The sequence below is a fragment of the Sinocyclocheilus grahami genome, unplaced genomic scaffold, assembly GCF_001515645.1.
Source record: "Sinocyclocheilus grahami isolate Dianchi unplaced genomic scaffold, SAMN03320097.WGS_v1.1 scaffold1046.1, whole genome shotgun sequence".
NCBI classification, from domain to species: domain Eukaryota; kingdom Metazoa; phylum Chordata; class Actinopteri; order Cypriniformes; family Cyprinidae; genus Sinocyclocheilus; species Sinocyclocheilus grahami.
Window position 1 is genome coordinate 123,014 of NW_015506225.1, and position 13,081 is coordinate 136,094.

General features: G+C 37.4%; 1 protein-coding gene across 1 annotated transcript; it reads right to left on the reverse strand.

Annotated features, from left to right (window-relative positions):
• Nucleotides 1–3,361: 3,361 nt before the first annotated feature.
• On the reverse strand, nucleotides 3,362–9,132 carry LOC107566095 (up-regulator of cell proliferation-like). Its single transcript, XM_016251470.1, has 2 exons — nucleotides 9,054–9,132; nucleotides 3,362–8,028 (listed from the first exon to the last, which is right to left on the reverse strand). Exons 1-2 carry the CDS (start codon nucleotides 9,130–9,132, stop codon nucleotides 3,395–3,397), a joined length of 4,713 nt encoding a protein of 1,570 aa, XP_016106956.1. The 3' UTR covers nucleotides 3,362–3,394.
• Between the last annotated feature and the right edge of the window lie 3,949 nt (nucleotides 9,133–13,081).

A 13,081-nucleotide genomic window follows, 5' to 3' on the forward strand; every position in this document is an offset into this window, starting at 1 on the left:
CATGAGATTGTTGATGTTTGGAGGAATTTCCATGGTATTCAAAAGCAATATACTTGGGCTCATGCTTATGATAACTTGATTTCACTGGCAAGGTTGGATAGATTTTATTGTTTTAAACACCAGCTTAATCTTTTTAGAAGCTGTTCAATTTGTCCAGTGGGTTTGTCTGATCACAGTGTGTTACAGTGTGTTGTATCTCGTAGCTCCATCAAGCCAAAAAGTGGCTTTGGCATTTTAATAGCAACTTATTTAACTTAATTGTGTGACAAGAATTTTAAAGATATTTTTAAAGAGTTTTGGAATAATCTTAGAACTACAAAATCTTCTTTTCAATGTTTGCAGCAGTGGTGGGATATTGCAAAAGTACAAATTAAACAGTTGTGTCAGCAATATACTCTCAATGTCACAAGAGACATTACCCGTTCATTGAAGACAATTGAGAAAGAATTAGAAGAGTTTCAGATGCTTGTTAATAGTATATGTAATTTGGCTAATTTTGACTCCCTTAATAAGAAAAAAAAACATTTTAGTTAAATTATTAGATACAGTTACACAAGGAGCTCTGGTCAGATCACGCTTTCAGAGCAAAGAATTGATGGATGCACCTTCTAAATTTTTCTTCAACTTGGAGAAGAAGAATGGACAAAGAAGATTTATATATGCTTTAAGATCTGACGGTGGATCTTTGCTGTCAGACCCCTCTGACATTCGAAGAAGAGCAGTTCATTTTTATGAAGAATTGTATAAAAGTGAACTCATGCATGAACAAACTGCTAATGTCTTCCTTGAGAATTTGCCTCAGTTATCTGAAGAGGCTAATGCTGAGCTCAGCAAAGCTTTAACTCTGGAGGAGTTGGAAAAAGCTCTTCAAAGCATGGAATGTGGGAAAGCACCTGGAATTGACGGGTTGTCAGTTGACTTCTATAAGTCTTTTTGACCGGAGGTGGGTTCGGATCAGGTGATCCATCCTGACCAGACCTATTGCGTACCTGGTAGACATATTTTTGATAATATATATTTTATTAGGGGTGTTTTGGACCTAGGTAAAAGTCTCAACTTAGATTTTGGCCTTCTGTCACTCAATCATGAAAAAGCTTTTGATCGAGTTGAGCATAAGTATTTATGAGATGTTTTAGAGGAGTTTGGCTTTAGTTCCAATTTTATTTCAATGCTTACGGTTTTGTACAGTGACGTTGAGAGTATTTTGAAAGTTAATGGTGACTTATGCGCCCTTTTTAAGGTTTTTAGAGGTGTAAGGCAAGGGTGTGCTTTGTCAGGTATGCTCTATGCTTTAGCAATTGAGCCTTTTTTAAGTAAGTTAAGAGCTGATTTGTATGGATTGCATATTCCAAAATGTCTAAATGTGTTTCAATTATAGCTTATGCTGATGATGTTATTATTTTAATTAGCTGTCAGAATGATGTCGAATTGCTGTTAAAATTGTTAAAAGATTTCAGAGTGTTTTCATCTACTAAAGTAAATTGGTCAAAAAGTGAAGCCATTTTGGTTGGGAGATGGCTAAATGGAGAACCACATCTCCCAGATGGTTTAACTTGGACTAGGGAGGGCTTCAAGTATCTTGGAGTGTTTTTAGGTAATGAAATGGTTGTACAAAAAAACTTTAAAGGAATTGGTGAAAAAATAAAGGGTCGCCTTGAAATTTTTGCTTCCAAAGCTATCATATAGAGGCCGTATATTGATTATCAATAACTTGCTAGCATCCTCTCTATGGCATCGGTTAATGTGTGTTGATCCTCCGTCAAAATTCTTATTCAAAATTCAATCAATTCTGATTGATTTTTTTTGGGATAAACTGCACTGGGTTCTAAAAGCTGTTCTGTATTTGCCCAAGGAAGAGGGTGGTCATGGACTTATGCATTTGCAGAGCAGGACAGCAGCTTTTCGGCTTCAATTTGTACAGAGACTTTTGTTTGGACCAGTGCACTCGAACTGGAGATCTATAGCTTTCATGGTTCTGCAGTCTTTTGGAAGCCTGGGTATGGACAGGTCTTTGTTCTGGTTGAATCCCAAAAAGATGGATTTATCCAAGTTTCCAATTTTTTATCCTCTCTATGGCATCGGTTAATGTGTGTTGATCCTCCGTCAAACTTCTTATTCAAAATTCAATCAATTCTGATAGATTGTTTGGGGGATAAACTGCACTGGGTTCCAAAAGCTGTTTTGTATTTGCCCAAGGAAGAGGGTGGTCATGGACTTATGCATTTGCAGAGCAGGACAGCAGCTTTTCGGCTTCAATTTGTACAGAGACTTTTGTTTGGACCAGTGGACTCGAACTGGAGATCTATAGCTTTCATGGTTCTGCAGTCTTTTGGAAGCCCGGGAATGGACAGGTCTTTGTTCTGGTTGAATCCCAAAAAGATGGATTTATCCAAGTTTCCAATTTTTTATCGTAATGTTTTGAAGGTGTGGACTTTGTACACTGTGCAAAGATCCTGCGGAATAAGTTCCTTATACTGGTTGTTACAAGAACCTTTAGTCTGTGGTTCACACATGGACATATCACTTAAGGGTCCTTTCCCTGCACTCAATGGAATTCTCCTCACTTCTAAGGTTACAACTCTTGGGAGCCTATTACAGTCAGCTGGAAAAGACTTCAAAAATATTGACTTAGTTGCTGGACATTTGGGCCTTCATTCAAAACGTACAGTCGCTAAACTTCTTACAAAATGGAGAGCTGCTCTCACAGCAGAAGAAATCAAGTTGCTGGAAGACTACTATGAGGGGTTAATTGTTCCAAACAGTGATGATCCATTCCCTGTTTTGTCATTATTGCCCAATTTAGAAGATTGTAAAGGTGTTTTCTTGCACTGTGAAGATGTGACACAAATTGGCCTAGAGCCAGCTTCTGGAAAAGAAATGTATAAAATGTGTGTTAAATCTTTAAACAAAATGTTTTAAATAATAGAGTGGATACTCCCTGGCGTAATATTTTACATTTGGAAGAGGGTGAGTACCCTGAATGGAGAGCGTTGCACAAGTCACCATTGACTAAAAAAATTGTGGATCTGCAGTGGAGAATTTTACACGGTGCAGTGGCAGTCAATGCCTTTATCTCAGTTTTAAATCCTGATGTTGGTCATGATTGCCCCTTCTGTCTGCAGAGAGAAACTGTATTTCACGCATTTATGCAATGTTCTAGACCTATATTCTGTATTCTTCATTCATCATGCTGCAGAAGCCTGTGCTGTGCAGTAAACAATGTGATTGTTAGTAGATTACATGTCAAGCCTGCGCCAAGTTTCATGACCAAACTACTGACTTATAATACAAATCATCTTCAATAAAAAATATCATAATTAAATGTTAAACATAAAGGTTTAAAGTATCTGCTCATGCACCACACAAACTCAAACAGAAAGCAGAGAAGCGCTACTTAATTAGTGCACTTTAGATTTTTCTCTGCTTGGTTCTTAGTGATGGTTTTCCAGGATGAAGGTATATCTGCAGGCTCCGCACTGTACAGTTTAGCAAACTGCTCATTGAAATTTGCCATCACATATTTCCAGTAGGCTGTACCTTCAATGCTGGGGTCAGGCTGGATTTCCCAGTCTGGATAGATCTCTCTGTATTTCTTGTATGGATGCCACTGACCTTTTGTTTCAGTGCATCTAAAATATAATTCACTGTATACTGTTGATGAACAGATGTTGGTTGATAATTTTTTGGAGTGGTGATGTTTGCAGCCTCCGATACCCTCTGGTCTGTGGACTGAGGCAAAGTGTTTGGTGTGGGCCTCTCCGCCTGCCTCACATGGTGCATTACAGAATGGGCACTGTTTCCCACAACCACATACCCGTTTGAACAGCTCGTCCTCTGGTTTGGGTCGTAGGTTTTCCAGTTTGCTCTGAATATCTGCTGCCTTACTTTTCTTCAGTGACCAGTCCATTTCCTCCACAGAAGCTTTCAACATGTTTGCAAATTGTTTCTCATTGACATTGCTCAGTGACAGGAATGCATCCACTGCATCCCTAGGAAACACAAGCCTGTGTTCAAGTTTCTTGCAAAAGCTCTTAGTGAATTTCTTGATGTCATTAGTCTCTGTGCTTTGCTCTGAGTCAGTGATGGCCTGCATTATTTCTCTGGTGACCACACTGAGGAGACGTTCCTCTAGTTTCAACATTCTGTTCTCTGTCGAGAAGTGTTCTGTGATTATTTTAGAAATTAATAATTTCACAAAATATTCATAATTGTCATTAAAATGTTCATATATTTTAAATTCAAATTTATCAAGAAGATATTTCAAGATTGAATACTGAAAAGCTGTTCTCGTTCCAAAAACGAATGCATTTTCACCGATCAACATCTCTTCAACTATTTCTGTGCTCAAGATGGCAGACATGTATGTTTGCACAGAAGGTTTCAAACAGTTATTCAGGAATTCATCAGCTTTTTTCTGACACTGGTCCCGCTCATGAAAAAGGTCTATGAACCCAGAATGATATGTTTGTCTAAATCTTTCCAAACCGATGAGTGGGTCATTGTCCTGGATAAACTGTGAGTGAATATCTTGAAATTCTCTTCCAGTGAAGCCACAGATGTTTAGTTTAAGAGCCAGTTCAAGATCTTCTGTGATCCTGAGATTTTCATGAGCCTTAAGATTCTCATCAATGTTGCTCAGAATTTCCCTGATGTAGGTGTCATCATAATCAACCTTGCTTGCTCGCTTTTCATCTACATATTTTCTACATTCATCAATTAGTCTGTCTGACATCTCTTGAAGTCTTTTGTTCCTATCAGGAGGAAGGTCACTGACTCTCTTGATTTTTGGGACAACAAATTTGTCATGGCTATATGCATTTAAATCTTTTACTTTATCCAAGTTTTCAGCCATCGAACTTCCTCTTGGTTCAAGATTTTTCCTCAAATTATGCAAGACTTTGTCCCTTATATCTTCTTGTTGGAGCCTTGTACATGAGAGTGTCTCAACAGTTTGTGTCCACATGCTTTCGAAAGCTTCATCCAGTGTTTTATCTGACATGTCTGAATTGTTTTTGCGACAATCTTCAAGCAAGCCTTGCACTTTCTTCTCCATTGTATCCATGCATGTTTTCTTGATTCTCTCCACCTTGACAGTTGCATATCGAAGTGAAAGAGCTGCATCCAGTTTTCTTTTTATAGAATTTGACAGCTCTGTTCTCAAACACTTGGCACTATTTATGAAGTCTTGCCGATATCTTTCCACAAGTTCAACGTGAACCTCTCCCTGTTCGTAATATGTTGTGATTTTGTCTATAATGCCTTTTTCACCTTTTGAGAGGTCACTCTCTGCTTTTTTCAACAAAACACAGTGGACATCTTCAATGGTGCACTGATCAGGGATTTCAAATTTTCCATGGTTTAGGATTTTCGTTTCAGCTTCTAATGTCAATGTGTGCATTTCCTTTCTCAGTGCCCAGTCCCATCTGTTGTACTCAGTGCACAGTTTGATATAAGCATCAGCCACCATGCTGTTTCTGAAACTAAAGATGAATTTCTCAAATTTCACAGCAGTCCACAAGCTTTTGATCCATTCAAGAAATTCACAAATGCTCCCTGACTCGTAACATTTGAAGGTTTCAATTATATGTCTTTTAAGGGCATACACAGACTCACTATACCCAGTACTCACTTGTGCCATTGGAGGATTCCCATGCCACAAACCAGGAATGTAGTGATCACCATTCTCAGTGTCATACTCCATTACATCTGTGAACTTCTGTAACTCCAATTTGTTCTCCATTTTGGCTGCTGCTTCAGTCATTTCATTCAGTTGCTTCAACAGAAACTGTCGATCTCTGATGTTTGAATCATGGGCTGAGACATTACCTACATTCTGGTGTACGAACAAACACTTGCGCTTTTTACCGATTTCCTTCATTCTGATGAAGGCGTGAACAACAATCTGTAAAATGTCCTTCATCTCTGTGGAGTTCTCCATGGTAATATTGATGATTGTAACATCACTCAGTCCAACAACAAGTGTTGCCAGCTCATTGTCATGCTCATGGCTGTTGTCAAGTGTCGCTAGTTCAAGGGATTTGAGTCCCTCTGTGTCAATTATCAGTAAATAATCACAGTCGAGTTCTGGTTTGAAATCGTCTGTCACTTTGATAAGCTGGATAAATGCTCCTCTGGTACATCTTCCATTGCTTACAGCAAACTGAACTCCAAACATAGTATTCAGCATGGTGGACTTTCCTGAGCTCTGGACTCCTAAAACTGTGACCACCACAATCTTATTGTTAGGCTTCACTAATGTGTTTAATTCAGAAAACACACTGGTTAGCCACTCTACAGGTATACTAGAAGCATCTCCATCAATAAGTTCCAGTGGAAAGCCATCCAATAGTAGTTCAGCACACAGTTGAGGCAAGTGCTCCAGTTGGTTTTGGGATTTTTCATGTTTTGAGTGAGAGACTGCTGCCTCATAAAGCTGACCCATCTCACGAATTAAGTGTTCAATTCCTAAAGAACTGTTTGAAATCTTTCTGTCAAGATCAGCGATGTCCTGCTTGTGTTCTAAAACAACATTTACACTACATTTCTCTTTATATTGCTTTCTGAGGTTTGGAATTACTTTGCGAGAAAGATTCTCCAGGTTCATCCGCATCCATTTTAGGAAATAAGCTCTTTCCACTCTTGGACATGACATTGCTTGTATAAAGGAATTCATTGTAGCAGACATGTCCTTTTTGTGTTGTTGTTTTCTCAGTTTCAACTTTTCAGTCTGAATGTGGTCTTTGTATGTCTCAATACTCTGATCCCCTACTTTCTTCATTCTGCATTCCTCCTTCTCTAACTTTGCCAACATCTTCAAAATCTCTCCCTGCAGTGGCATCTCTTTCTTCTTGAATTGTTGTGTATCTGTAATTTTTGATGTGATTTCATCTGCTCTTGCTTTGGCTTTCTGACATTCCTCAGCATCCTCATCCACTATGATCCCCAACTCTCGTGCAGTCTCAGCCATATGAACAATTGACACTCTGTGAATGTTTTTCTGAATTGCATCTTGCATCTTAATTCGAAATTTGTTGACAAAGTCTGCATCATTCTGCTTTGTTTTAAAGAGGAAATTGTGTCTTTTCAGATTAAGCTTTTCAGCTGTATTTCTTATATATTTATTGCTTGAGTCCCCCACCCAGAACAGTTGATGCTTCAAATCCTCGCTGGGGACTGAAATATACCGTGCATCTGGAAGTTTGTTTTCAAAGAACACAAACACTGCAGTAGATGTCTTGCAAAGAAAGGAGTACTGTTTTTCAAAGTTCTGGATGTCACCTCTCAAGTTTGCAATAGCTACAGGCTCAGGAAAGACATCAATGTTTTTATTACCACAAGGAAAATACCAGCTAATCTCCACCAAACCATTTGCGATTGTCTTTGGGACATCACCACAATCCACGTTATGGTGTATAAAAATATCTGTAGACTGTTGTGATTTGCTGAGCAACTTGTTCAAAATATGGGATTTGGAAATGTTGCATCTACCCAGTCTTACAAAAGACACTAATGGCAAGTCTGACAGAATAATTCTTTCTTCCACAAATCCACTTGCATCGGTCAGTGAGTGTGGTCTGTACTGTTGCACAATGCCTCTTATTGCCCACAGCATTAGTGTGATCTGGTTCTTATCACTGTTTGGAAGCAGCAAAGGTACGGCAAACTGACACATGGACAATTTCAAGATCATTTCCTGCTGAAGAAAACTGTCAGAACAAAGGAACAGGGCAGTAAAAATGTCCAAAGGGTTTACTTGAGCACCATCTGATTCATGACTTTCCTGATCATCATCTTCCTCCCAGTCTGAATCATCAGCATCTGCCCTGTGTTGAGAGGAACACTTCACACTCCTCGCTGTTGTTTTTAGCATCATTATTCTCTTCAAAATCAGCCATGGCAGATCTGAAACAGTTTGGGCATCCTCATCTGTGATGCTGTCCTTTCCAATCTGCAGCACATCACTCAAAGTTATCTTCTTATCATAGTACTTTGTCAAACTTAAGTTTTCCAGGAGTGTTTTCATGATTTCTGTAAATAAGAAAAACAGACATTACAACTGCCATCTCAGTAGTTTTGCGATTCTGACCCTTTTCTCAGAATTGTGCTACACTGATGAGCCAAAACATTATGACCACCCAGTCGAATATTGCCCAGAGCATCACACTCCCTCCACCGGCTTGTCGTTGTCCCAGTGCATCCTGGTGCCATTACTTCCCCAGGTAAATGGCACACACGTACATGGCCGTCCAGGTGTATGTAAAATAAAATGGGACTCGTCGGACCAGGTGACCTTCTTCCAATGCTCCAAAGTCTAGATCCGATGCCCATTGTAGGCTTTCGAAAATGGACAGTGGTCATTATAGGCATTCTGACTGGTCTGTGGCTACACAGCCCCATATGCAGCAGAGTGCAATGTACCGATAACCATCACTAAACTTTTTAGTGACTTGTGCCACAGTAGACATTCTGTTGGCTCGAACCAGTCAGGATAGCCTTTGTTGCCCTCGTGCGTCAATAAGATTGGACACTTCACATCTTTTTGTCAGTTTGTGGTTTGTCCCTTCTGGACCACTGTTGGTAAAGTCGGTTTCTGGGGGAAACCCTAGCCTTGCTGTTTCAGAGATACTCTGGCCCAGTCGCCTTGCCACAACAATTTGACCCTTGTCAAAGTTGCTCAGATCTTTATTTCTGCCCATTTCTCCGGCATCTAACATATTGATTATGAGAACTGATAGTTTGCTTACCATCTAATCTACCCAGACCTTAATATGTGGCCTTGTTAGGAGATGATCAAAGATGTTTGCTTCATCTGTGATTGATCATAATGTTTTGACTTAGAGTTTGGTATTACTTTATTTTTGTTATTTGGCAGAAGAACACTTCTGTATATTCTAGCAGACTTTTAATTTACTTGAATTTAATAAACATAAGTATGGTTTTATTTTGTTTATTTCCACTAATATAAATTAAATTTATACTCATCAAGTTCAATTACTGTATAGTCATTAATAATATTTACCCACAAATTGTTATACATACATACTCACTTTTACCTAGAGAGGGCAGCTGTTCCATGTTGCCATCTGATTCAGCACTGGTTTCATCACAGAGGGCATCGTCATGTTCAGACATCTTCCTGCAAGAGATATTGCTTACAATCCACATTCACTAAATGTTGTGCTTCTTAGACTTTCGTTTACAGTATCAGACTCTGTGTGTACTGTATTTACATTTATGCATTTGGCAGACACTTTTCTGCAAAGCGGCTTACATTGCATTCCAGGCATACATTTTATTAGTTCATACTTTTCTGGGAATCACTCCCATAACCTTGGGTTTGTTAGAACTATGCAGTACTGTTTGAGGCACAGGAATCAACACAGTATATAATAAATGGTCACAATCCTGAATACTGAATACTTGGTTTCCATTGTTTCTGTTTTCCCTTCTTGTGTTTGGTTTCTGTCTTGTTTGAACACCTTGTTAGTTTCTGTGGATACAATGTTTAGTTACATCTATCATTTACAAGCTTGTGTATTTAAGCTCGTGCCTTTCAGTTATGTGTTGTTAGTCGTTGTTTTGGACGTGTCTTTATTTGTGTAGTCGGTCAGGCTTTCCTGGATGTTCTTGTTTTTCCTTTGTGTACTCTGGATTATGTTCCTGTTTCTTTGGGTGGATTATTTGACTGAAACCTGCAGCACGAAGCCGGTTTCGTTTTTTTACCCAGCTAAATTTGTGTTCCCTTTCATGGGAACTTCGAACTGCGTCCTCTAGGGGTCGCTATGGGGAACGCCTCGTCGTGACCCGTGTCTGAAGCATACATTGAAAAAACACCAACTCGTTGGCCGGCGACAGCCATGACGTCACTACCGGTGCGACTACAGTATAAATCGGTGCCGGGAGCTACACATCATTCTCTTCTTCGTCTTCATTGACTGTTCTTTTGAGCAAACTCTTTGAGTTTTCGGGCTCAAGAAGGTGGGTTGGTTTCGAGCTGGTTTCGTCACCATGGTAACTTACTCTACACAGCTACCCTGCTCCTGAGCAGGTTTTATTCTGAGTTAGAGATCGCAAACCAAAGATGGACCAATCAGCTGTGAGTAAAGTGACATACTGTATATCTGATGCAATAAAGTAACTCCCTCATATCTCTCGCTTCAAATTAAAGCTGTTTACAGTGAAACAATTTTAAAGACAAAATTGCCCGTCTTTTGCTGCTAATGATTTATTATATTCATGTTATATGAATTATAATTTATAATTCATATAATACATTCAAATAATTATTATACGAGCTGTCAATTAGTGTTAAACTTTGCATTTAAATTAATTTAAATATATACACATAAATAAGTTTTAATATATAAAGGTTTTAAAATTACAAAACTTTTTTTTTTGCTTTAAAAAAAAAAACGTTGTAAAACTGTATAAATTATTAAATACAGTTGACTCATTTGCATAGTCAGATATTTTCTGTCTGCTGCCTTCTCAAACATTTGCTGCAGCAGCAGTGTTTATTCCTGCCCTGTAAATGCATTATATTTTGTAATAACGGCATCTCTTCATCTTCAGGAGAGAAGTGAATTGCACAGACTCTTGTGAGTTAATCAAACCGACATTTTCCATGTTCCCTGTGATTGGCTGTTTGCTGCATGTGTCACACTTTCAGATGGATGTTCTCCAGAGTTAATCACAAACTCTGGATCAAACATTGGTTTTGGTTCTTTCAATTCCAAACCTACTCTGAAACGCAGTTTGTTCAGCTAGCTTCATGCAACAGGCCACTGGCCATCTGGTTTGGAGTATGTATATTTTTGCTTTTTTTCATTAATACTGTGTGTGTATTTTGGATTTCTCTCTGCCTCATCACTACATTTAATCTTTTAGCAGACTCTATTATCCAAAGCGACTTACAAATGAGGACACACGTTACATAAATAAATACAGCTGGATAAAACAAAAACTGTGTCTGTCTTCTTTTCAGGTTGCAAAGCAACAACATGTGATTATTTTAAAGGGGGCTGATTCTGTTCTATTCCCACTGTATATTGTAACTAAAAAATAAAAGATTCGAAATAAAAAGTCTTCTTAATTACATAATTACAAAAATAAAGTAACTAATAATAAAATTATTTGCACTGCAGATACTTTTTCTTTCTTTTTAATAAATCTTATTTGTTTGCTCTCTGTTCTGCTGTCTTTGTTTGTGTCTAAAACATTTGCCTGCAAGTAGAAAGGTTTTCTTGTGAGTTGAAAAGTTTTGAATGCAAGCGAAGCTGCATCTCAATGGGCAGTGTCTATGAGCCAGAATGAAAGACAGGGTTCCCACTCTTTCATGAACACCAGATTCAAGGACATTTTAAAGCACCATTTATTTTATATCAAGCACCTATCAAATTCACACCCCAGCATATGTAGTGTCATGAAAGACCTTGCATTACTTAACATTTCACTTACACTTAACATTTACATTAAACATGTCAGAGTAATAATGTTTTGAATGTGTAGGTTTCATACATTTTTTTAATGAAGTTTTGAGCAGTTGTGTTCAAATTAATTTAATGAAATCCATTGAAGTCAGTACTGGTAATATAAATTAAATATTACCAGTATTCAGACTAGACTCAAAACTCATCTGTTTAGCTGTGCATTTATTGAATGAACACTGTGCGATGTCCGAACTGATTGCACTATATTTTATGTATAATTGTTTTCTTAAATTCATTTTAAATCTCTTAAATCAATTTTTTTAATCATTTTCAAAGTTTTTAAATTCCTTGTTTTATTGTTGTGATTATTTTTTTCTTTTCTTTTATGTAAAGCACTTTGAATTACCATTGTGTATGAAATGTGCTATACAAATAATCTTGCCTTGCCTTGCCTAAATTTCTAAAATATTGATCAAATATGAATCAAACTGGTTATTGCTGTAGTTCTTGCAAAATATTTAAATTTGAAAGAATTTCTAAATTTTTTAATGAATAAAAAGTGGTTAAATGTTGTAATAACATGGTAAAACCTCTTAACATTAAAAATGGGCACATTCACTCAAAAGATACGTTACTCATTAATAAATTAACTCAAGTCAAACTAATTTTGTAAATTACTTTTTATTGTAAATCCCATTTTTTCATCTTTGGCCTAGAGGAATGCATCTCAAACATGCAGCTGCTCAAAACGTCAGTATTTTTTTGAAAATATTTCATTAACGTGCAAATCTGCAAAAAAAAAAAAGATAAAGAAAAGAAATAAAAAAAAATAGGACTTTCTATTCGACACTTTTCACTAAGCTGCTTTTCAAATTTTTTAAGTTCTACATTTTCTCTTTAGCTCCATGTTGCAGTAAGTTTTGGGAGTTCATTTTTAGACCATCTCCTATGCTGAAAAGTCTGTCTTGCAGAGACTGACAAAAATGAGCTCCTAAAACGTATTGCCAGATTCTGGAAGATCAATTCTTCAAACAGTGGTACAAGAGGATGTGGTGCAGGTCCTTCAAGCGTCACTTTCAACTTATCTGTCTATAAAGCCTATAAAAATAGTCTTCATGTATTTCACAATACTTCAGAATGTTATTCTTATTTAGTAAAGGTCATTTTTTTTATTTTTTACCCAAGCAAAGTCTCTGAGAACCTGACACCTTGTAATTCTGGAGACTCAAGGTTGCAGTTCTGGAAAATAGTGGCACTGGAGACTAAAAGGTTCCTGATGGTTTCACACTTAATTCTTCACATTAATTCTTAATTCTTTTGCAGTTAGCATGCGTCTTTTCTTCTCCACCTGTTTTTTTTCTGACCCCGCTGACCCAATGAGCATTTTGCTGACCAATGGTCATGCCTTAACTTTGACATTTCTGTATTGCATTCGTTTTTAATATTTCTCATGGGGATTTAATCATTTTTGACTTCTCAGTCTGAATTAAATCTCTTTTTTGGCTCATTTCATCCGTAAAAGAAAACCTGCCTAATAATTCTGCACACCTTAATAAGGAGTTTTTTATTTCCAGCCTTCATGTATAATTATATATCACTTCTAAATGATTAAATACAAAAATAATAGTAGTTATTAAGATTTAAGTGGTTTG